At 34.5% G+C, this 26499-nt stretch overlaps 1 protein-coding gene across 3 annotated transcripts; it reads right to left on the bottom strand.

Moving 5' to 3' along the window:
• On the bottom strand, nucleotides 1-26499 carry LOC124158990 (TGF-beta receptor type-1). 3 transcript variants are annotated; one of them, XM_046534448.1, is made up of 10 exons: nucleotides 26227-26499; nucleotides 25833-25950; nucleotides 17683-17846; nucleotides 12275-12517; nucleotides 11598-11828; nucleotides 8969-9136; nucleotides 8675-8847; nucleotides 8041-8149; nucleotides 6547-6677; nucleotides 1-3236 (listed from the first exon to the last, which is right to left on the bottom strand). In XM_046534448.1, the coding sequence occupies exons 1-10, from the start codon at nucleotides 26291-26293 to the stop codon at nucleotides 3111-3113; spliced, it is 1530 nt and encodes a 509-aa protein (XP_046390404.1). In that variant the 5' UTR covers nucleotides 26294-26499; the 3' UTR covers nucleotides 1-3110. The 3 variants fall into 3 exon arrangements, with proteins under 3 accessions (XP_046390404.1, XP_046390406.1, XP_046390405.1); XM_046534450.1 differs by lacking the exon at nucleotides 17683-17846 and adding an exon at nucleotides 19048-19202; XM_046534449.1 differs by lacking the exon at nucleotides 17683-17846 and adding an exon at nucleotides 18186-18340 and having other exon boundaries at nucleotides 26227-26497.

Here is a 26499-nt window from a genome sequence, read left to right on the forward strand (position 1 = left end):
TGCATGATACACCCCACAGGTTTTAATGTTGATGAAACTGATACAACATTCAAAAGGCATGTGGTCCACACAAAAATACATGATTTAAATCAACTAAAAACTCTAATAAATATCTCAATATCATAAAGAAGACATTCACATCATCTAAATGTAATTTAAAATCATCATTTTATAAATATACAATTACAATATAAGTTGATGGAAACATTAAAATAGTACAATACTATCCATGAGAACTACATTTTCACATTTTAAACACAAATCAGAAATAGATAAAACATAGCCATGTAAAATTTATATTGTTATGTACAACAACAAAGAATAATGTTTTGCTTTCGACTGATTGATCAAAATTTTCTGAATGATTCAATAACAGCAAACTAAATAGCTTAACAAATATTAACCATTAATTTGCCTACAAATTATTTCACAATTTTAGATTTCATTATTCGAATGCAAAAAATTTCATACATTACATTATTAGCTCACACAAACAAAAGCATTCCATTGACAGAAAACCAATATGTAATTTGTATCTTTATTGTAGAAATTTTTCTAATTGATAACATTATCATGGAGTATCAGTCTTAAATGCAACACTAATATTGTTTGGCAAAACTTGAAGGGTAAAGTATCTTCAGTGCAGAGATTAATAAAAATCTATACCAGTCCCATGTCAATGAACAACAGAAGTGGTTATTGGAACAGCAACCAGCATAAGCTCAGGTTTTCCCACAAATCCAAGCATAGAATTTGTTTACCATCTAAACGTAGTAAAAATACTCATTAATTGCCTAACATGTTCACAAAATTACAAACTATTGAATTTTGAAAATTACCCCTGCATTCACACAGATATACTGACCATTGATGGGAAGTTGACATTTCCTGATCAATCATTAGCACCAAAATTCATGATGAAATTTTTCAAGTCATTATTACAGAATTTGTAGGATAAACACAAAGCTGTCAAACAATGATGACAAAGCTGAAATTGCAGTCTATCTAAATAAAAAGCTTTGCTTTTTCATGTCACACCCTAAACCACATCATGAAGCATCGATCACAGGCCATTCTATAGAATGAGAAATCTATCACTCACATATCAGCCACTACAATAACCTTCTCACTGTCATTGATATACCATTGGAAATAGAATTCATATAATGAATCACAAGCTGCTGAAATCATTTTAACCTTGGCATTAGAAAACAAATCACTTATAATAACTTACTCATTCAATTCTGAAGAAGATAAAAAAGTAAAATGCACTTTCCCTACCAAAACACACGCACACATAAAACAACTTGTAGTTGCTTATACAAACATATACATGAATTACATATGTACAACTTAAAAGTAAATAGGAAAATCATTATTTAACCTGAATGTAAAAACCTGGAGCTATTTGATCCTGAGATAAAGTAACAGCTAATTGAGTAAAAAATAAGTACTCCAAAAAACATTGAAGTCAATGGAGGTGAATGCAACAAAATTCATAAAACTTTAAAACATTCAACAACAATAGTCATGATTACTGACAATATTGTATTTCAAAAGAAATATAAGTCATGAGGAATCAATATGTAATGGAGTCTTTCTGGAGCTAATTTATTAAAATGTGGAACAACATTTTGGCAATCCATATTGTCATCCCACTTCAACACCTCAGATGACATTTGAACACTTTATACTTGAGATGATAGTTTGTAAAACTATGCCATTCTCCAAATGGGTGAGCCATGTGGAGGAGAGTGAAAAATTAGAACGACTTAAGAGTCATTAATAACTGTTCGTTTCAAACTATGCTTCAACTTGACTACATGGTGAGCAACATACTTCAGAAACTTTTGATGCTGGTGTCTTGCACTATTATGTACCTCACAAGCATGACTGGCAATTGCAGAGAGATACAAGTTCATCTCACAAAAAACATTATAAAAATGGTTTCACATGTAATCACATGTTAATAACTTGCACACGAACTCACTACACAGTTGCAGTTTCACAAAAGAGCAGGACTTCTAGTATACTGTTCAGCATGACTTGAATGTTTATATATTCCCATGTCTCAGTGAAATACACTCATTGAAGTGAGAGGCAGGCAATGCTTGAAGTATCATTTAACTGCCTTGAGTATTAGTTTCCAATAATTATGCCACTACACCTTTCCAGCATCTCGTAAAAGAACTACAGTCTGTCTGTTTCATAAATTCATCTACAAAATCATTCATACAATCAAACACATCACAATGTATCATCACACAGAATTAAAAGACAACCCATACCAATAGAGATGAACGGTCACATGGAAGTAATTTGTACTAAATGTTTACAAGTGACAAACTGTATAATGGGTCAGCATTGTCCATGCCTTCTTCTCTAAAAATGAATAAATATGTTCAAAAGTGCATTCCATACGATGGCAAGTTTGAACGACTATGGCTTTGATTATTTTAACATCAGTCTGGTTTACTGCTTAGTCTATGGAAAAAATTATGGGCAGTAGGAAAAGTAATGGATTTCATAATGGCCTAGTTTGAGCTTTCAGGGGGGTATTCGAATATCTGCAGCTGCCATTAAACATGATAAAACACTGCATACAAACTTTACAGTACATACTGTCCTCGGGCAAAATCAAACCCAATAGAGCACTCATATCACACAAATGTAGCAGCTCCGAATAAGCTGCCCCTACATAAAATATACATATATACATTTCCTAAATTCAACTGTGGACTTGGAGAATCAGCAGCATTGAGATGTAGTTGAAACACATATTCACTTTAATTTCTGAATTCCACACTTCTTTATAGGATGAAGAAAAAAACCTTCCCTCAAGTAAGCTTTCGACTTCAATTTTCAGCGGGTGCTACTTTTCAACTACCATAATACCTACAATAAGGCCTAATGACAAGTTAGGAAACAGTCACATCTTCACTGATGCTAGTGTCATAATTGAGCAGGCTCAAATGATTTCACTGAACTACAAATAATAAAAACAGAATAATCCATACCTAATCTTTTGATAGATTGATGCTGAATTCCAATGCATGTTTACACATCCATGTTATAAACAATTCTTGAGGCTTAAAACTAGGAGTTTAGGATCACATTTTTATGTCTTCAGAGGCACCTAAGTTAGCCAGAGTTTTCTTTATCCTTAGTGCTGTGAGTCGAGCTGCAGCATTTTGATACCAGCATTCTTTCATCACTTTCGACATAACATGAAGAGCCTGAAAAAAATATCAATAAGCATAACTACCACATCTTCCAAAAATGAAATTCTAAAATAAAACTTTCCTCTCTGCTTCAGCGAAAAGAAAACATAGGGTAAGAATGATACAATACAATCTGCATTCAATCATCATTAAATGAAAACTATTGGGTGTTCATGCATAAATTTCTCATACTGTATTCCATAAATTAAAAAATTCCAAATTCAAATTTATTTTATGACTATGGTCAATGGTACAATGAAAAAATTAAGGATTACAAAATTTCAAAGCATGTGCATTGAGATAATGAAGATTCTTTCGTTTCAATAATTCTTCAGATTTTCAATTGTCATTTCCATTTTAAAATTAATCTTGATACCTAGGTCTGTCATACTTTCCAGTGCACACCACTGCAACAGAAAGTAGGGCAGTTATAGCTTTTGGTTGTCACTCATTATAATGCTGAAACTTAGAGCAACTTTCATTTTAAGTATTATTATTTACAAGGAGAGAAGGGTCTTTTTCTTGGCTCAGGCATTGGATGAATTGCTGTTTAACTCAATGGTTCTCAATTCTATCCATGATTTCATCTTTTTCGCATGTCCTAATTTGTTTAACAGCAGATTTATTCAGGGTAGGAGTAATTCCCCAGTACAACTAATGCTAACGTAAAACCAATATAAAAATCTCATTGCTTCTGAGAGCTTCCATCATCAAGGATACAGTGAGAAGAAAATGATACGCACTTAACTAAAATCTTTTGCCAGCAAGAAAAGTTAATCTGGCTAATTTCGAAACTCTCAATCTAAGGGTTTTGAAATCATATTCAAGAAATTACCATCTAGCAATAATTGTGGTACCGCATTACTACAGCCATTCATAATGATTTTGCAAGCTCTTCACAGTGTTAGCGCAGAGACTATTGAAAAATGGATGCTTTTCTCTTTACACATCATTCTTATCTCCTTGTCTGCCCCTTATATAGTGAGCAGCAACTGACACACACACCTGATCTCGATTGCGTCAACTCTATTGGCCCTTTTGCTTAATAAGGTTCTTAACACATTCAATGCGGACCCGATTTTCATTAAAGTCGTCAAAATCAGCCGTTAAAATAAGAAAGGAAAAATAGAGGGAAGTTTCTGGGCAATAGCTTCCGTTCAAATACTGCTTTTTACAAACGGCGCACACGGTTCGAAAGAGGGAAGCTTGCTGAAGGCCACACACACGATCAGAAGACTCGGAAGTGGATATTAGTCACGTACGGAGGCGGAGAAAGGGCTCACGGCCCGACCGACAGAGCACGTGGTGGTTTAGGTAGGGTGGTTTCCTATCATTTTTTTATTGCCTAAATTGAAAGATTATTACTCCTGGCGTACGCATTTCACGCTCTTAGATTTTCAAATGACGATATCTATTTTCCGCGATTAACCGAAAAGTGAAAATTTTCAAACGCGCGAAAACGCGACGGCTAAGTAGGAATGATGGGGAAAGTCCGTCTGACGTATTTCTGCTGCCCTGTGAGGTGTCCTTGGGGCGAGGCTTTGAGGGCTGATATGACGCAGGCCGCTAGCAGGTAGCAGAGTACCCTGCTAGCAGGTAGCGCTTGGCTTAAATCAGGATTATTACTACCTTATCAAACGAAGGAAACTTTCCGATCTTAGACAATTTTAATAAGTGATTATTAAGAGATGTTTCCCTGAGCTCTGTGACTCATGCATGCATTGGTAATCTCAGATGATGTAAAACTCCTATCCTCTCGTGTGGAAACTAGGTCCCTGTGACGTCATGTGGAGTGGAATCGCATGGGCACCAATCTGGCCTTTTTCAAATGAGGTTAAAATTGACCATTGCCATTCGTTTAAACTGGGATTTCTAAAACCAAATAATTTGTATATTATGAAAACCCTAATGGTGGGTAACGAATAGCAATCAATGCATTCCGTTTTGTTTGATGAAGGAAACTACCCTATTCAGAGCCGGCCTTAGGGTGGGGCGAATGCCTCCGCGCTTTGGGGGGCCCTGCGTTCGTGAAAAAAAATTAAAATATACGATAGTTTGAAAACTCAATTTCAACTATTACTGTATTGTTAAGTCCATGCTAGACAAAAAATAATATTATGAAAAAGGAATAATAATGCAGTAATTTAAAGTAAAAAGCGCGCTTTTTATGTTTATTTTACCGTATAATTTTATGAATAAATATAATTATAAATTTTATTTGTATTATACTATTTTGAACTCAACGGCGTGATGGTATCATAAAGGCGTAATTACGAAGTCTGAATTTGGGAGGGGAACACATACTTAGCCAGAGAGTGGTAGGGATTCAAAATGCTCAAGTTTGTAGATGGGGTATAGAGTTTAATATTTTAAGTGAAGGGCCCCGCACTGAAGGTTCGCCCCTAGGCTAGCTAGCGCCGTCCCTGACCCTTTTGACGTGCTCTGTATCTCCGCTTGGACATGACCAATTCCATTGACGAGCTCCGCACTGAATGTGTTAAGCAAAACAGCCAATGGTGTTGACTCACGATCAACATCAAGAGCATATGAAATTGCATGTGTGAGCTGTGATTAAGAGTATATGGAGCAGATGGGGAGATATTTCAGGACAACAGAAATCAACACACAAGATTCTTCCGTAACAATGATTAAACACCCTACTTAGCCAAACATCTGCAAGAAGAACTCCAATGCTGTCTTAACCCCAAGATACTTCATATCAAAGAAAATGGACTATAGCAGGGTGCCCTACAACACAGGCAATCACCAATAAGAGGAAGATATGAAAAAGACTGATGACTGACATTGCATTGTCACGAGTGCAGCTTACTAGGAAAAATTAATTTTTGATACCAAGAGAGCAATGTCTCAGAAATTTCTCTTATAACATAAAATATTTACTTATGACGTCATAAAGATGATGGCTATGATGATGACCAATCAGAGCTTTTTCAAACAAGGTTAAATTTTAATTTTCATTTCCATGTAATCCGGGATTTCTTAATTACAGTAACTTTCCTGTTATTACCACATTAATGTTGGTGCACAAGTCAAGGTTACTGAAAATAATAAACTAAGTTATAAGTAAATAAATTCTGATTAACAGTAAAATCTTCTTGGGTTTGGCAGTGGCCAAGGTTCATGTGCTATTTTCAAGAGGATTTAAACAATGAGTTCACTTAAAAAGCCTAGAGATACTTTCAAAACACAATGTTGGATGAACATTAAAAACTTGATTACCAGCATTTAAAAAATGCAGCAAATAATTTAAATTTAAAAGTTTGTAACTGTAGGTTATCCCATCAATCAACTATTCTCCACTCACCTCAAATGACTGCCACCTATTGGGAATAGAAGGACGTTGGCGCTCTAAGCACACTACCTTCCGCATTTCCTCAATAGTGGGATCTGACTGGACCATATCATAGAAGGGTAACTGATACTCATCATATATACCTGGAATGACAAGTAAATCATTAAGTCCACAATTAATAGCAATAATTGTTAGTTTTTTTAATAAATAAACAAATAAAATCATTTCATTTTACAGTCAATTGATTGATTCCAACTAGAACAGAATAATAGGATGTCCAAAAAGTATATGTTAGAATGATGAAAATCAAATGGATTAAATGACAGAGCAATGAGGGAGAAGTCCTTAGAAAAAAGGGAGAGATTAGAAGCCTTAATAAACCTTAAATAGAACAACTTTATAAACAGAATACTGAATCATGATGACTTAATGAAGAAAATAGTCGAAGGACAAAGGAATGGTAGGAAAGCAGAAGAAAGACCTGGGAAAAAATATAAAAAGGAGAAGAAATATGTAAGCTTGAAAAGATTAGCTCATATAAGAATTGAGTGGAGAGCTGCATCAAACTAATCTCAAAATCAACTCAATCTCAAAGCTGATGATTGATTTGTGAAATTTAACTTGATAACCTGATACCATTGATCCAAATCCAAGGTTATATTAAAAAAGAAAGAGTGAACATACATCCAAACATAATAAATACTGAAAAGATGAAAGAAAAGCATGGTTTTTCAGTTTTGATTGGGTTTACTTTACCCCTTACTCAATAATGTATCGTTTTTGCTGATGCTAAAGCATCGGCTTTAACAATACATTACGTTTATTGCTAAAGCATGAGCAGAAACAATGAAAACATCACCAATGAAAAAAATTTTGTGTGTTGAAAAAAATGTGTTGCAGTGTGACCTGCATCCAAACAAAATTTATTCAATAGAAATATCGTTAATTAACGATATTTATAATGGGACCATATGCATTACGTATCAATGTGTAATATGTCTGGTCCCATTTCGGATTATCAACCTTCTCCTGTATGTTTTATTTGGGTTTAATATCTTTCATGAATGAAAAAGTAATTATTTTACAATCTAAAATCACTTAGGCTACTATCCATCCCAGAAAGATGATCAGAATACGTTACATCTGCCTCAATCAAAGAGCTGCAAAAGCTAGTTCCCCATTGGCCATAGGTTTCAATGGCCATATGTGCTGTTTAATTGGCCAAGGTAAAATAAAGTAATCCATTTTCCTTTCACAACAAATTATGCATTGAAAGAGTTTTAACAGTCTACAGAATTTGGACTGCTTGTGGCATCATATGCTCGGCAGTCCATACCACCTTGTCCGGTATAAGCCTTAAATTTCCACAGGGAAGAATGACGTCTCGTCAGCAAAAGCACTCGACCAGAAATCAGGGGATCCGGGTTCGAATCCTAGTCAAGGCAAATGATTTTTTCACTGCGGATTTTTCACACAATTTGTGCAATACGGGCATACACTACTTACCACCAATGTTACATCTTCTAGCAATCTCCCAGAAAATTAAACCCAGAGCATACACATCTGCTCGCTTAAAAGAATCAAAGTGGTTCATATTGATTGTTTCCTCCAGCACCTGAGAAATAAAAATTGCATAATTGTTTTAACTCAATTTCTGAAATTACACATTGCATCAACCAAAAACCAATGAATTATATGAAAGTATATACATTAAGTTAATTATCTGAAAATAATACCCAAAGGAAGAAAAGATTACAATACACCTTCAATCATGTGAAAGAAAAAAATTATAACAAAAATGACGACAGACAAAATTTATGCCCCACATGTAACACCTTGGAGTGATTTGCCGTACATCTCAAGGAAAATATGCGTCATACTAACTTCTCAAAGAAAACATCATCACAAAGAAAAAGTGATCAAATTTTACTCAGATTGTCCACAGCAGATTACAATAAAGTGGATGAATAATATTACAACTGTACATTTTGTTAGTTCAGGCCTTCCCTCAGAATGTTTTTCTTTATAACTGGGCCATAACCAAATCCATCACTAACTTCATTCATATTCATGGTACTCTATTGCAAATATCCGTACAGTAGAAACATGCCAATGATCAATAACTTAAATATAAAATTACCTCAGGGGCCATATACCGCTTGGTTCCCACTCGATTGTTCAACGGAATGTCCACTGTATCGGTAGCAACATCATGCCTCACTGCAAGCCCAAGGTCACCAATTGCACACATCCCATTAAGTTTTACAAGAATATTTTTGGACTTCAGGTCTCTGTGAGCAATAGCAGGCTTTCCTGAAAACAATTGGTACACCTCAATAAATACACTCCCAGTATAAAAGATATCACTGAATGACGAACATTGGAGCCATTAATACATATTTTTGTTCAGTACACAGGCTTATGACAAAGTTACCTTGAGTTCCAACAATTTCCATATGGAGGTGGGCTAAACCGGTGGCAATGGACAGTGACATCCTAATCATGCCTAAAGTATCCACAGTTGTTCTGTTCAGATAGTCAAACAGGGAGCCATTTTCATGATAGTCAGTTATGAGCCACAGCTGAGTCCAAGTACCATTATCTAAATGAAAAAGAAGACAAAATACAGATATCAGCATGGTAAAGAAGGATTTATTCATAATATAGAGCATCAAAACCAAAACAAGCATTGTATTATGAACAAAAGGAAAATTATGAAGAGTTATTCATCATAAAGGTAGAAAATATGTCGGGTTGTTTCAAATGAAATCAACCACACCATGGCACCCAACCACCCGGATTTTGACAAAACTTGGTACTTTTTATCATTTTACCAACATATGAAAAAATCCCAAATATTATTTACCTAGCTTCTTCACTTTTTCACTTAATTTTTTCAGTTACAGCCTCGCAAAATCTGAGAGGCTTCTCAATGTCTTACTATCCCTGTTCCCTCTTCTTTAGGGGCACTTTTTTACTCAAAAATTTCTTTTCCACCTGTTTGCACATTATTTCCCATGACAATTTTCAGTTATTATCATAAGGGTGTGAAGATTATGAAAAAAATTTATAAGACCATTACTTTTATTTTTTGGTCATAAAAAACAATTTTCAAACTTTTTATTATCCACATATTTTGGACAAAAAATGGTGCTAAATTATTTTGATGCTAATCAATATTTTAATACTATATGACTTCACCTTGATGATAGTGTTAAATAGTGCCTACAAAACATGCTTGAAGATAAAAAGAAAAGAAAAACAGCAAAAATGTAATGAAATTTGACTTTCGCAAACAGAATCATGAGGAGCCCTTTCAATCCAGTACTTGCTATAAAAATATTTCTTCTTATTCTTAAAAGTTCCAGATGGTTTAAAAAAGTGCAAAGAGAAATCAATTGCAAAAATGTCTGAACTTTTTTATACCTTAGTAATGGAATGAAATGTTCAAGTTTCATCGAAATCTGAGTGCCAAAAGCTTACGCTGAAATGCAAAAATAAGCACTCAGCTTATGCAAAAATAAGCTGAGAGCATATTTTTGGGGTTGATTTGATATGGAATGACTCAGATTATGTAATTGCACCATTTTAAAATGAGTACGAAAAATTCAGTCCAGAGAGAATTCAGTGAACAATTTATCATTGAGAATTACTTAACAAAGGGAACTACACCAAATCACAACTTTAACCAACATCTTTCATTAATCATACTGCTAAAGATTTAAACTTGAAAAAATTAGTCTCTCACAACTAATTATAATTAAAAAATAGTTATGCAACAACTAAACAATAAAATATAAAGCACTGCTGAAATATCTTACCACTTCTGTGATTTGCAGAAAATGAATAAGAAAGACCTCCACCAGCATTACAAGTGACTTCAAGGTAAAGTATAGAATGTTTCTAGCCGCTTAGCTTGAAACCATCGAAAGAGTCCACCAGTTTGTGGCTGGTGAGTCCAGCTCTAGATATAGAGGTTAGCTGCTGTACGAGCAAGCTTACTCGAGGAATAAGCAGTCAAGGTCAAAAAAAGCAGAATTCGGAGGTGGTATGGGAAAGACAAATGCTATCCAAAGCGTGTGAAGATTGACTTGGTGACAGAAAGCCACCAATAATTATTCTTTACTTCTACCAAAGGGCAGCAGTTCTTCTTGGTATCAGGGAAGGAGGAGACCTATGTGGTCAGCACTGCAACACTGCACTGCAGGTGATGTTAAATTTACTTAAGTTGCTATTGTACTGTTAAGGCAAGGGGAAACCAACACATTCTCATCCCAAGGAGCACAGCTACTCCACCAATTATATTACGTAAGACATAACGGCATTCTCTCGAATAAAATATTACTGAGGTGAACTAGTCCCCCATATGGATCTATGGATGAAGATTACCTCTATGGAGTACACCAGTCACATGCAATAAGATTTGAGGATAGGAATATGGAACATGAGTTTGCTAACGACTTGCATAAGGCAAGAGACCCAGAAGATGGAAATGCAGAAGAACAGGAAAGAGGTACGAAGGTCTGATGAAAAAAATTGTGGAAGGACATGAGGATGGAAATATAGTCAAAGGAAGGTGCAGAACAAATTTTAAACAGCAGGTTATTACAGATGTGAAAAAGAGGAATTACACAAATATGAAAAGGTTAGCTGACAGCAGTGTGCAGTAAAGCACTGTGTTACATCAACCTTTGGATTATTGATTTATAATGATGATGTATAATGCATACTTAAAAAATAAGTCATAAAAATTCCTTTGATACTATATTGTGAAACCATGGTCTGAAAATAATTGGTTGTACAAACTTGAGGGAAAAAAATGAGGTGTACAATGAGATGCCCACGGAACATTTTTATGTTTTCATATAATAACATTTTGGAGAGCACTACTCTTTCATTTTTACCACAGTTGAATATTGAAGCATAAACAAAATTAACGATGCAAAAATTTGTAATTTAGTACATAAAATTGAAAATGTCAAAAAAAAAAAAAAAAAATAGAAATTCAAAATATAAGTATCTCCTATCCCTCACTCTAATATTGAGCCATATTAAGTACCTACCTTTATTGTCAGCTGCAATAAATCCAAGAATATTATCATGCCGAAGCATTACTGTCTGATAAATTTCGGCTTCTCTGAACCAAGACCTCTCTTCACGGGATGAAAATATCTTCACTGCTACATTCTCTCCTCGCCACCTTCCTCTCCATACCTCCCCAAATCGACCCTTGCCAATTATATCAACTAGTTGAATTTGCCTGGCTATGCTGCGTTGAACCAGCAATGGTAGCCCTGCGAATAAAATTAATTTTCATTAAAACTGAGAGAAAGATCACGTGGAAATCTGGAGCGGTAAATGGTGTGTAACAATTTTTCTGAGGCCAAATAAGAGGTAGAACAAAATGGAGGATGAAAATAAAATGACAACAAACAGCAAAAAAAAAAGCATTATCATGATAAACTGAAAACGACAAATATGATTTTTTCTCCATTTCATTTCCTTCTAAATCTTGTACAACTAATTAACTTGGCTATTTGCCCTTAATAATGATCAAAAGAGGCCCATAACAGTAGCTTTTAAACCACAATTATTGAAAAGAAATAAGTTCTTCATATGAACCATGTCAATGCTCCAAAACTTACTTTCTACAAATTAACTTGCGAAAAATTGATATTAATCTATACAGAGCATAACTAATGGAGCACAGTTGGGTGGTATGATTAAAAAATTAACTTACCAGATCCTGAACCACTGGTGGTCATTTCAATCATGTCCCGGATGCAATGAGCCCCTAAAATAGGATGGTCGGGGGCTTCCATCAAATCCTCTGACCTATATCGAAGCTGCCGTTGTCGTTTGCGCCTTTGGCAAAATTTATATGCATATAATATGGCTGCTGTCACAACGAAGACAGGTATAGCTACCATTGGCACCAAATGCCAGACTTCATACGGATTCCTGCCCATACTAGGTGATAGCTCTTTATAATGAAAAAAGAAGAGTCATTTTCATTAAAGAATAAAACAAAAAGCCCTTGAAGCCCTATTTTTGAAGTCACAAAGAAAGTTTTTGCATTTAAGGCATACATTTCCATCTTAACTCTTTACAGATTAACTAAATTTTCAAATCAAAATTGAGTGAAATAAATATAAATTATTTTTGACTGATAGTTTTGAGAAATGGAATTTTTAATTAGGAAGCACTCAAAATATTTAACAACATGTATTTCTCATTTTCATATTTTCATACACATATATTTGTATAAAAGTAGAATAAAAATTGCTTGAAAGATAGGTAATCATAGTTCCAAAAACAGAAAATGAATACATACATACACACATAAATATACATGAAAAATTAAACATGACAATAGTAGGCTTGCCAGCATGCAAATGGACACGTGTCATCAAGATTTAACAGATATGCAACATACATTAAAGAAAACAAAAAGAAGAAAAAATATTTTTACTAACCTTCAACCACAATGATGACAGAAGCACCACATTTCCCATATTAGTAAACATTTTTCCAACTAGCTATAAGCTTACTTATTATTATATTAAAGGCATTAGATTATACTCATTCTGAATCAGAATTACAACTGGGGACACAAGCCTGAGTGTTCACACTGTTAGTGGGTATTATGCCGATGAAAGGACATAATCTAAAGCGAATTCTGGAAGTAGGCCGAAGTTACCACAAAAAAATTACATTAAAATGAACTAATAACAAAATTAAAAAAAAATATGCACTACCAAATAAAAACAAAAACAAAAACACAAATAACAGAATATATAAAAACGGAGAGAAACATTGTTAGCTTTGACATTATTAATGGACATAATAACCCTTTAAGTCACTATATAATGAATGATTTAATGACAATTTCTGATGATAGCGTGTTACCTGAATGTCTCACGTTGATTAATAAACATTACTATCCATGTTTGAAAATGCTAAAGCATATACTACACATCAAGTTGCTGTAACTACTCCATTGATTCCTTAAAAATTATCATGATATCTCCAACATATGTAATAGGAAGCTATCCCAAAATACAGCAGATACATCCCTGACATAACCAGAGCTATATTCTTATAGCACAGGCAATAGAGCAACAGGAAGAATGAATGAAATATGTATATAAGAATTGAGGCCTATAACTAATGAAATAATTAATGATAGTAGATAAGCAATATGAAATATTCCACTGATTAAATTACAAATTATAAGAAAGGTCTTGAAAATAAATTGGTTGTTAAGTATTAAAAAGTTAAGAGGAAAGAATGAATGTATTAACCCAAGTCACAAGAGAAACAACTAAAAGCCTAAAGCATAAAGTGGAGGTTATTAGCAGATTGCTACACAACGATTATTTAAGATGATACATGTTTATATAACTCCAACAGAAGTGCTATTAATCAGTAGGATAGTGAGAAGCAGAACCAGTCTCTGTTAAATAATAAAATTAAAGGCAAAACCTTTTAAATAATTAGCCATTCTCATATCCAAGTTATCAACTCTCAGAAGTTACATTTTTGGACATCTTTGGACACAATACTTGATAGTTGGTATGATTTAATTCATTTTATGGCTTAACTATTACTTTCAAATACCTTTCTTCATCAAATATTACAACAACTTGCATTAATGAAAGCAAGAAGATTTTGAAAAAAATCTTACTATGCAGAGGAATGTTAATTCATTATGATAAATAACTTTCTCCATTGTAAAACTTCACTCGTAATTCAAATAAAAATCTTATCAAATTTGATATATTAAAACAGTGCTTTTATGAATATGGAGTGCAAGCCTCCCAAAAAAAAAGATAGAAAAAAATAACTACTATTTTCGCAATTCAAGCAAACATGATACCACACCAAATTATTTAGTTGACACCAACACACCCACAGACATTTAAAAAAAAACAAAAGACACTAGTAGTAGAAGAAAAATTGGTCCTTACAGAACTTGATATTTCACAGATTGGTGGAAATACATACACACTTTTGATGTATTAGCTTTGAGGCCAGCAATGAGTCGTTGACTTCATGGCATTTTAAATGAAAAACCTTATTTGGAGCTGAATTTTAGAATGGAATCAAAATTTAGATTATGCAAAGAAGGGGGAAGATAAATATTGGATATCACTTTTATTGTTAACCTCCTTCACCATCCAATCACCTCCAGTATAACGAAAAAATTTTTAACTTTAAAATGAAAAACATATTTCAAGCACACAATAAATTTGTTTTACAAGACCAATGAAATTTTATTTGACATTTTATAAATGTTCATTTAAAATACTCAACGAAAGAAAAAAATGTTTGCAATAATGTGAAAAACTAATTTTCAGCAGTATGTAATGTATCCGTGGAAGTATTCGGGAAGCATAATAAACATGGGAGATAATGGATCTTAGTTTTAGTCATGATGACTGTATGGCTTTAATAAACAGGATAGGATGACGGAAAGAGGAGAAGAGACAGAGACCAAGAAGTAGGACTGGCAGGGGTGAAAAATAGTGATTCCATCATTTATCCGACCCCATTTCTTTTCCTTAACCATTACTCTTTTATTACACTACAAGCCCTTACCCTCACCCCTGACTAAGCCACAGAAATGCAAGTTTCACATATTCAGAGAAGCAATTCCTTTACCTTTTCCAAATGATGTAAGGATTATTGACCATCAGTTATCTTGCCTAAGGTACACACATCGCCTTGCTGAGAAAAATTACAGCATTAAAAAATCTGAGAGAAACCATTCTTTACAGTACATATTTCCCAATGGTCAGAGGATTTCAATATTTAGGTGTAAAATATCAACAGAAAATAGAGAAGATTATGACATCAGAGTAGGATTTCATCAGCATCTAAAATTACTGAGGCCTGAAAATAATTTTCGTGCCAAGCATAGGCATGTCAACAGAAGGGTGCCATGGACCCACATGCGCCTTCTCCAAAGGGTAAGAAAGTAGCCTTGAAAGCCAAATAACTCATTCAAAAATACGACTAGTTTTATTGCATGGATCTGAAACATAGGCTATGAGTCATGACAAAGAAAAGAAGGTAATAGCATTTGCAGAGTGCTCAAGGTGATTAAAAACATTTCCTAACCAATGCTGATCGCTTCATCAGTGAAAATGATTCCCTTGAAAAAGCGACTAGCATTGGCTGGGAAATGTTGGGGCTACCCGAAAATTGACATGGCAACATAGCCCAAAAACGTTTTAACTATGACGATGACCACCCATGGAAGTTTTTACGAAGAAAGAGCTTAGAAAAATATTTGGCCAGGCAGAAGAGTATTAAAATGGTAAGCTACATGGACAATATCCACTGTGAATACCATGATTAAGATGGCAATATTATGAGGAAGGAACTGGATCGAATGGGAAAGACACTAGAAGAATCAAATGACAGAAGAGAAACAAGGTGAATAGTTGGCGACGCTAAAAACCTTGCACAGATTCAATGGCCAAAAAGGCAAGGGCCTCAACTAAGTATGGGTAGGTTCCCACCCTGGTAAAGTTCAATGCAATGGCTCTCACTTTCATTTCTTCATCAAGTATTTCATTAGCACCGCTTGCTAAAATATCACAAAGTTATCTTAGGAGTGATTGTAACTAAGAAATACACTAATTTAATGTATGAAGTGTACTTTTTGCATTCTCGACTTGTTTCAATTCTAAGCTTAAGAACTAGTGGAACACACAACCAAACCATAGTATTTACTTACATACCATATTTCAAGCAGAAGTACTTATTCTCTCTATCATGATTCACTAGACTCCAAAAAAAGTACACATGACGAAAAATGGCTGAGGTGTTATCTGCCACAAAAATCTAGTAACTATCGTTTTTTTTTCATTGAAAAATATTCTCAATTTTACTTTCTTGCAATATTTGGGAATTCATCATCAAGGAAATATTATCCATTGGATCTTAACCTATAATAATGATGTAAAATAAAAATGGTTTAATAAGAATCCAAAGAATTTTCTCTTGTCATCACACAAAAATTATATGCACCCAATTTTCAACAACAGACTGGCACGAGTTATAGCCCAGGGAAATGACTAAGCAAACATAATAAAATTGATGTGTTACAAGTATTGCCCATGCTTGATGTGCCCTGAGGTCTACAAGGACAACCATAAACTTCACGACAAATAGTGAGTGGTTATTGACACATACTTTGATAATTAATTGAATTACTAACTTCGTTTAACACCTACCACTCTTAAGACCAAGAGTCTTACTTTTAAGATAATTTCAGAGATTGTGACAATAGCTACGCCAATCTTATTAATGTCATCACCTGCATATATACCATGTTTAAGCATGGAATAACGTAGTTTCATTAAATCTTCCCACCTGAAAGATAGGAGGTCACCCTACTGGAGTCCCAACTTATGTAATGATCATCTCCCATTCTCGTCTATGATAATACATTCAACATTGCCAGGCACTCCAATGCAGGACTCAAATCAGATGAGATAAAATAGGTTTTTCCTCCTCCTTATTCACCCATTATAAGAAAAGTCCTTTTAAGGTTTCTAATACGTATAACTTTGAAACCTTAGTGCCTATTTTTAACAGAGTACGACTTGCCAGCTTTCGAATAAATATGTGATCATGAGTCTAGTCTTACAAGAAAGTATATAAAACAAGTAGCAGGTTTCCTGGGTCTGATATGCTTCTTCTTCCAGTATCAACGTATGCACTCCAGTAAAAAAATACAGGTATTCACTAGCCTGGATAACTAAGCCTACTTGAAAGGAATTCGTCAGCTAAACATCGCATCACAAAGACAAAAATTGCGAAAAGTTTCCCATTAGATTCCTCTAGCCTGTGATGATTTATTTGATCTCTCTATCTTGAAATAACATGAAACTACTCAAATCTTTTTTTCTCAAAGTATGTATCAATAACCACAGACATTTCCACAGAAGAACAATAGCCGCTTAGTGAACAATCCAAACTTGAGTATGGTTGCTGTTAGATTCTTGATGGTTTCCCCTTCTTTGTAGAGGAAGAAACTACAATGAGATGAGAAAGCCTCCCTGGAAGTGGTCTTCAGAGAAACGTTCACAGAGCAGACCAACAAACTGACACCTACCAACCCACGGCTACTCTCACCTTTAGGAAACGTTGCATTCAAATCAAGGTTACAAAAGTTGTAGACCTCACAGCATTGGATGACATAGTGTTCCTTATCGTTCGAACCTGTACTAGGCTTCTGCTCTGACTTATTACACCAAAGAGGGAAAGTAGGTGGAAATAGCTTGTCCTTATGATAACACCTATATCAAGGATAAAATATGAAAATGTGAGAACAAGCATACTAATTACAGCTGTGGAGAGGTGACAAAAGGTCCTCTGTGGTTAATTGCAAAACATGGCCATTAGAAGGATTGAGGTGCAAACTACTCCATCACCTTCTCAGGCAATGCAATGCAGCCCGTGCAGCAGTATGTCTAAAAGGCAGACGAGATTCTGAAAAATAATGCTGATTAAAACATGATTAAAAACTAACAAGCAGTAGCAAAAGTGATGTAAGAGAATCAAGGCTGAATCATCATGCTCACCAACTACGGAAGAACGAAGTGGAAGCAACACACAACAAAGGGAAGTTCACCTACCTTCATTCTTTTTAACATGTAGCTTCGGTCTCAAGTCCTTATTACATAAATCGTAGTTCTTGCAACACACTATGACAAAACTGTCATTAACATTATTGGCGACATGACACAAGATGGGGTTCTCGGGTGGGTAGGTTATCCCCTTATCCAGGCACCTGTGACACAAACACACAGATATGAGGAAGATTAGGAACAGTGCTACATGCAAACAAAAACAGCCAGGATGGAGGGGAATAGCTAGCCCAGCCCTCTCCCTTCGTCTCTTCCTCTTAAAGGCTTCGGTGACACACTCGCTGGGCTGATTAAAGGGGCGAAAAAAAGAGAAGAGGTTCAAAGGGTAGGTGTGGTGTCACAGGGAAATAAAATAATAATAACATAAGAACGGGAGCAAGGAGTTTCTACAAACACACACAAAAAGTGAAAGTATTATGAGGAGTGGAGTCTGGCCCATTAAAAAATCAGGTGTCAGGAGATAGGGGGAAGGTAGAAAACTGAAAATCAATAGACTTGCTACAGAAGGTACAGATGACAGAAGTAGCAGAATGTTCAGTATTATGTACATACTGGGAAATATACCTAGCAAATGTCTACAAACAATACAGCTTGGTTAGGATCCATCAAGGACTCATTTACACTGGTTAGTGAGTCAATTTCTGGCACTTTAACACACACCAACCACATCTAGTAGTAAGAGTAACTGTAAGAAAGGATAAAAAAAATGAAGCATGAGTTTTTTGAGGGTCATTAGTTTTGTTTTCACTGTTGTGCAATCGTATTAGCAAGCCATCAACGCATGTACCACAGCTGCAGCAGCATCACCTCTCACTAGGTGTCAGAAATGGCCTGGTTCCATCCCTCTTACCTGCAAGGGAGATGGGAGTGGCCAGAGTGGGATGTAGTTGCAAGTTGCAGTGATCGTACTCAGCGCAGCAAATCATGACAAACTCCGAAGGTTGTGTACTGTCGCCACACTTCATTGGATTCTCCGGTGGAAAATAATTAGTCTTGGGAAGACACCTTGAGACACAGAAGAGCAAACCACTTGAAGTCACATCCCTTTTGAACCATGTTTAACTAGTGTACTTCTAGTATAGCTTTCTTCGATGTTGAGAGAACATATCAGCATAGGATGTGACGAATGGTGTGTTCATGCACCTCCTGGTTATGCAGTTAAAATCCCAGCACCAAGTAGCATTCCTCATACATTAAACATTTTATGCTAACTGGATATCCATGTCAGGGTTAAACAGAGAAGTATTTCTCAAGCCTGAATTATTGCAAAGCAAATTTTTTAATGTATTTTACCAAAAAAAGTGAAGGTACTTATAAGCAAGGATTGGTGAGTTCAGAAAACCATAATATAGTTAAAATACTAACAAAAAAATTTAATTTTCCATAGCCATTTAAGCAGTCAACGAGCAAAACTTAACTAAAATCCTCTATTAACAGATACACAATAACATATAATACATCTATTAACTAAAATGGTAAGACAAAAATTGTGGCAAAACAAGAGAAAAAATAGAATTAATTAAATATTACCAAAATATTTATTGCTTATAATGCAATTAAGACTAATATAAAGGAATAAATACTAAATTATTAATACTCAAAAACATAAGTAATAGCAGAGACATAGTAACGAATAAGAGAATGGAGAATACATGTCTTACATCCTTAACTTTTCATGACTTAGTCATAAATTAATGAATAATATGTAGCATAGTATGTAGCGTACAAATTCAATGCTACAAAAATATATACATATTTTTCACAAAAATTACTACATACATTTCCTCATATTACTGAAAAAATCTACAAGACTAATTTACCAACCAAGAAAAGTCGGTTTTCAATTAACTAAAAGTACTTCCCAAGAACAAAATACCATGTGGAGTGATAAATAAACACAACAAAAATGAAATTTTAAAACAACACCTATGATTTGGTAACCAATACATTTATATAACCAATATTTACTCGTAGAAGCCACGCACCTTTTTTCCGGAAATGCCAGTGAAAAAAGTGGGGTGCACGGTTTACACGAATCCTCAAAATTATATTAGATTTCTAAAAGCGCTAAGATGTTTTTTACCTCACGAATCAGCCCAAAAATGAGGTTGCGCGGGATACGCGAGGGCGCGGCTTACATGAGTAACTACAGTACATATATTTTTTTGAAATCAGCAAAATGTACCTCCTACTTAAAGCATTATAAGGAGTAAAGGATGATGCAGAGTAATTAATAATATGAATTTACAAATCATTCTTACAACCATTTTCTCAATGATTGGCTGGCTGAACTTTTGGTTTATACAAATATAAAAATCAACTAAAATAAATGCCTTCCTTATAGCTGCAATTTTGCTTCCACATTTCACAAAAATAGTAAATGCTATCTTAAAAAATAAAGTGTATAATTGAATTTATAATGCTTGCGCTTTAAGGTTTTCAATCCCAACAAATACGTTCCCCCACAGTCCAATATTTTTTCGGTAGCGTAAACAGCTACCACCACAAGTCTCACAAGCAGTAGTTGGTCTGCAAGAGCAGGGAGCTTCACAATAATTTTTAAGCGGCATACATACATAATATTTAAGACAATGACGCTAAGAGTTTCATTCTAGATTCTACTAGAGCTCTCAGTGGTGATTAAAAATTCCTGCTTCTCTGTTTTTCTCAGCACAAAAAGAGAACATCGTATGCTCGAAGTCTTAAAAATCCAATGACAAAACCAAAAACAAAATCATACTTCACACATTAGGGATACATGCACATGGTGTGCTATGTTTACCAAAATGGGGTAAAATGGAAAAAGATTTGAGACCACTTTAATTCTAATATACCTTCACATCTACTGATACAATATACTGATTTCAAAGTTCATTTTTATCCTTCAATAAAAAATATAAATTAAAATATTCTTCCATCAGTGGTTTTTTGCTAGCTTTAGGCCAATTAATGATTTAAGTTTTGAACAAGCTCCCTCCATGTTAACTATTTTTTCCATAAATTATGAATTAATGTACAGCATATTTCCAATTTTCCGGGCTATTGATAGAGAGAGGTGGCACAAATAATCGTAAATCACGAATAATCCAAACTTACACCTCAATTTCTTGTGATTTTCATCGTATTTGTAAATTAATCAATCTACTCTTTTTTACGCACATTTTAGGTTATTCTAGATTACTTCCCGGAATCATTAGCAGCTTTCTTTTCCCGACTGCAATCTTTTTTGCATTAAAATGTGATTGCACTCATCGTCTTTTACTGCTCTGTGTAATACCTAGTTTCCGAAAACCGCGTAGCTGTGGCTGCTAGATCGCGAATTCAGAAACGTGTTTTGCACGGATGCCTAAAAGCTCTCCACAATGTCAGAAACACTGTCAGGCACCATACCGCATATTTGCTTCTCACAAAAGTTGCCTGGGACGCAGATCTGTGATCACTAAGTGAGATCGCACACTGCTATACTTGGAAAACAGTAACACACAACTCCCGTGATGGCAATTGGCGTGTGATCACCCCATTACCCAGCAGTGGTTATTGGAAACCAAGGCTTAAGGCAAACTGCCTATGCAAGCAAGTACCTGGCTATGACTCATGCTATCTTTACTTCCACTTCCCTCGCTGCTTTCAATTCTAATATTTCCTTCCTCTCCAGATTGACCTAGACTGGTCACAGCATAAACATGCCCAAGTGCGACAAAATCTCCGGTTCCCTTGGGTTGTATTTAAAAAATGTATGTAAGTCCCAGGCAATGATTGCCCATTTGTGATATGAAATATACATATGACGATCGCAAATAACATTTTTCATCATTAACGATTCGTTTACCATTCAAGAATCTTCGAAAATATTCTAGAGTTTCTTATCTGACACTGATCGTCGTCTGTAATGCTAGATCAGAGTAGATTTTAGCATATGTAAATAAATTTAAAACATTCCTAGTTAGCAAGTAAATAAAATACTTCCGTTTTACGAAGGGAATTCTTATTGAAATAATAGCTTGTTGTAGCCATGCATTAAAATAAAAATATCCTGCTGCTTTGCGTCCGATTTTATTTTATAATTTTTTTTCAAAACTCGCGTAAAACATTGAAGGAGTATGAAATCATGCACTGATAATCTGCAACACGGAAGAGCCGCACCTGGATAATCGGGAGTCTGCCGTACATACTCCATTCGATTATCATACATAAATTAACATCCAAGCAAAAATCAAAATAATTAAAGTAAAGATTAAGTTTTATTATAAATAAAGAGTTCAATTCTACACCTATCAAGTACATTAATTAGCGAGGGTAAAATTCAAATTAGTGATTTTAAAAAAATTAAAAAAAAATGTAGTCCACCATAACTAGATAAAAATTTCCCCACAGTATGACGAAGGAAGGCAGAGTCAAAAATACTCGAAAACTTCAGGTGACAGTTTAGAGAGGCAGAAAACATAAAACTTCGACAATAATTTAAGTATGTAAAACACAAAAATGCTGGTTATTTTCTTGCTGTTGCCTTTAAATGGTATAGAATGTTCATAAAGTAGTTTATGGCTTTGATTTTGAATCATTATTCCTTCAGGTTTAGTAATACCTTCAATTAATTAATATGGCCTTTTATACAAGGATACATTTACATAAACATACATTAAAATTGATTAAGCTTGCTGATCGACACGCTCTCTTGCAGACATAAAAAAACAAAATGATGATAGATGAGCTCTGCTGTCTACACATTACAAAGTAGACAGGATTTGATAACAACCTAAATCAGGCTAAAAATGACAGCTGAATATTCATGATTTAATAGAAAGTATTACATCATTTAGTTAACTATAATTATGATGCTAAGTCTAAAATAATTTATTTCACTTCAGTTACCTGCCATAGGTTTAGGAACCCAAAGTCCTCACCAAAACAGGATACAGAATTGGGCAATAGTAATGACATTACTTTGTTCATTGCTTCAGCAAAGACAGACAAAATACATAACAAATAAAGACAACAAGAAGGGCAGACCAACTAGTGGAACCATAGCAAATATAAGAGAAATGACATCACAGTCAAATAGGAAGAATTGTACAAAGACTATTTCCCAAGCAAATGAACATATATTTTCAAGTTATATTCTTCAATTTATTGGAAAATGAACTACGAAACAAGAATCACATTAAGACAATATTGGATACTTCATCTCATTGTGGTATGAAATGAGGTAATTTTTTTTATTTTCACTAGCAAAAATTGATGTAAATTTATTACACACTCAGAGAAAAATGTTATTACCTAATTAACCACTTAAGACTAAATATACAGAAAGTAGATAGATAAATCTATACTTTTTTAATTCAACACAGTTAACTTCCTCCATAAATATGTAAAATTCTTCTATGCCTTCATCACAGTTTAGGAGGGAAAAAGGAAATAATTCAGTCATTAAGAAGGATTAAAAGTTTGAAAATATTTCTTCCCAATAATTACAACAAACTGAAGTTCATCCTTGTTTATCAATTCATTGCTGCCCAGCTGGTCACTCTATTCTCAATAAAGGTTACCAAACCAAGCAAAACTGAGACAGATATAAGTCAAAGCACACACAAATAGACAGACAAGGCCAAAACTTAATTTGAACTGGTGAAAGTCGATACAATTAAAGGACATACATGTGCAATGATGTGCACTGATTTATTATTATCAAGGTTTGACTTACGAGTTAACCAACATCTCACCTAAGATAAAACTAAATTTAATTGCAGGCGGAATTCATTGAACAGCAAAGTTGCACGGCTTTTCACCATTGTAAACCACTGATGGCCATGTTCAAAAACCTGTAAATTCTTCCTCCATTCCAAGGAAAGAGGAAACACTAGAACAATACCCAAAAATTTGGGAGGTTTTGAACTTCTAGACCCCCTTTGCTCGCCTTCCATTGCTCATTGAGCCTTGGAAGGTGAGTTTTACAGCAAGTGAGCAGAATATTCCATTTTAAATACCAATACCTGTTGTTATGATAAGTGGTTAACAAAAAACGTTTCTGGCCCAAATGGAAAATTACATAGAAGTTAAAATAAGGCAATTCAGAGGAATCCAGAGGATTCTAATTTTGAAAAGAACACCAATAATTTTTTAAAACAAATTTTTAACCTAACTTCAAAATGATGTTACCACACAAGAATTAACAAGGATAGAAGGAAAATGACAAGGGATACAGCTTTAGTGACTAACGGCAGATACACTTAACAAAGAGCAATAAATATGGGAGAATAATGGGATAGTATACCTCTAGAGGATTTTAAAGCTAAACAAGTAACCTAATGACTTTACATGCTTACATACCCAGTATTGACCAAACGAGCAGTTAAAAGGAGTATTAAACAGTTAAAGGGCTAACAACAATTTCTTAAAGATTAAGGAATAAATTATAGGTAAAGTATAAATATTTACCCATCAGTGTACATAAAAAGAGAATTGGAAACTTTACAGAATCACCCTAGAGAAGGAAATACGCCCATGGCCTGATTGGATGAATAGGAAAGGAAAAGCTTATACCTAGGAGTGATACACAATATAACAGCTTTATGTTACGCATAGTAGAGTTATTGAGCCAATGTCAATGATTGCACAACTGAAATAAAATGGCATGTAATAAGGTAAAGGTTGCAATGCTTGAACAAAATTCTGTTTTGGATAATATTATCTTCCAAGATTGTAATCACTTAAATACCAAAAAATCAATCCCAAATAATCAAACCTATGAATAAAAATAATAAAGTACAAACGCAAGTAGTCTGAAAATGCCAATGCCTATGTACAGATATATTATTAAACGAGGTGACTATTTACCCATAATGTGTCATGAAAGAGATATTTACAATTACTGTGAGATTATGTTCAAAGGCAAGATTTCTTAAAATCAAGGAGAGTTCATTTCATTAAGATTTTTCGTTGAGCTTGAGGAGGAAGAAACAATCATCAAGCGCTATATTATTAAGCATCACATACAAATTCAACAGACCAAAGATGCTAATACCCACTTATCACCCAAAAGAGGCTGATAATTTAATAATTTCAGATTTCATGAGCTACTCCCATTTATATACTACTACCGATCCCACACGAATAATGACAGGAAAATGGCTAGAGTGAACTAAAAACCAATAGCAATAACTGATTTTAGGAAAAAATGAAAACTACAAATCTCAATCCATTAATACGATCCCTTCATTTTAAATCAAAATATGTGAAACGCAGCATATAAAGACAAGAGTTTGTACAGTAAAATAAGGGTGCAATACGTTGGATATAATTTAGTGGAACAGAGCACCAAAAATGGTCAACTGGGAGAAAATGTGCATAGGTAAAAAAAAACAACCTTATACTTAATGAGATATGTTCGCCTAAGGTAGAGAGAAGGAATCCCTAAACCGTCTTTTTACTATGTAATGTCTGTATTGGATGCAACAAAAGTGATATAAAATACGGCCTTAAGTTGTAATACATTAAATTATTTTTTTTCCAATTTTGAGATAAAATGTCAATGTAAACCTCGTTTCAACTATGGCTTTCGACAGGCCTTCCCAAAGTGTACCTCAATAGATGTAAAACGAATAATGGGTGGACATGGTATATATAAAGTATCGGTACCTGTATGAATGTTGAATTACGCCGGTGTCTATCTGTTTGGTAACAGCAGTGAAACAGTACCCATCGGTTTTGCAGGTGTTATTGGTTTCAGGGCATATGTCACAATGGCAGAGCAGGCCTGCAAAAATCAAAATCGATCATGAAATAAACACCATACGCTGAACTTGCTTCTTTATAGACATAAATTCACCACCAAACATCTACTGCAAAAGCTTTGAATACATAATGAAAACAGTACAGGCCGCAACCTTGACGCTTGGTACGGAGTTCACCAATCTTAAAACAGGAGTGGTGAATACAAAAAGAACAAATATATAGATATAGAGACGACAATATATAAACGAGACTGCACAAAATCAACATAAAAAGTCAATATATCACGCAGTGTACTCACCGACAACATTCACAAGTTTAACGTAAACAGTAAATAAAGACAAAAAGTTAATGTTTCGGGAAGACATTTTAACCGCACTCTCTTCACGTTTTAGCTGATGACGTGCATATTTTATGTTTTACTTTCACTCGGTATCCGAATGCAATTGGCACATCTAGACATTAGTAATGTAAATGCCATGTCCTCAAAAGTCAAGTACGACTACTTCACCGATCATATTTTCTCCCATTTGCCAATGTTCTTTGCCACGATTGGCTATAATGTACTCCTCCG

The sequence above is a fragment of the Ischnura elegans genome, chromosome 5 (assembly GCF_921293095.1).
Source record: "Ischnura elegans chromosome 5, ioIscEleg1.1, whole genome shotgun sequence".
NCBI lineage: Eukaryota > Metazoa > Arthropoda > Insecta > Odonata > Coenagrionidae > Ischnura > Ischnura elegans.

What these genes read in the sequence shown, in the direction of transcription:
- LOC124158990 (XM_046534448.1), bottom strand. Translation starts at nt 26,293, where the DNA reads ATGTCTTCCCGAAACATTAACTTTTTGTCTTTATTTACTGTTTACGTT. An exon ending in CACCAGTGGTTCAGGATCTG is followed by an intron (nt 11,829 to 12,274) that starts GTAAGTTAATTT and finishes TTTTATTCGCAG; the next exon opens with GGCTACCATTGCTGGTTCAA. An exon ending in TATTGCAGCTGACAATAAAG is followed by an intron (nt 9,137 to 11,597) that starts GTAGGTACTTAA and finishes TTTTTCATTTAG; the next exon opens with ATAATGGTACTTGGACTCAG.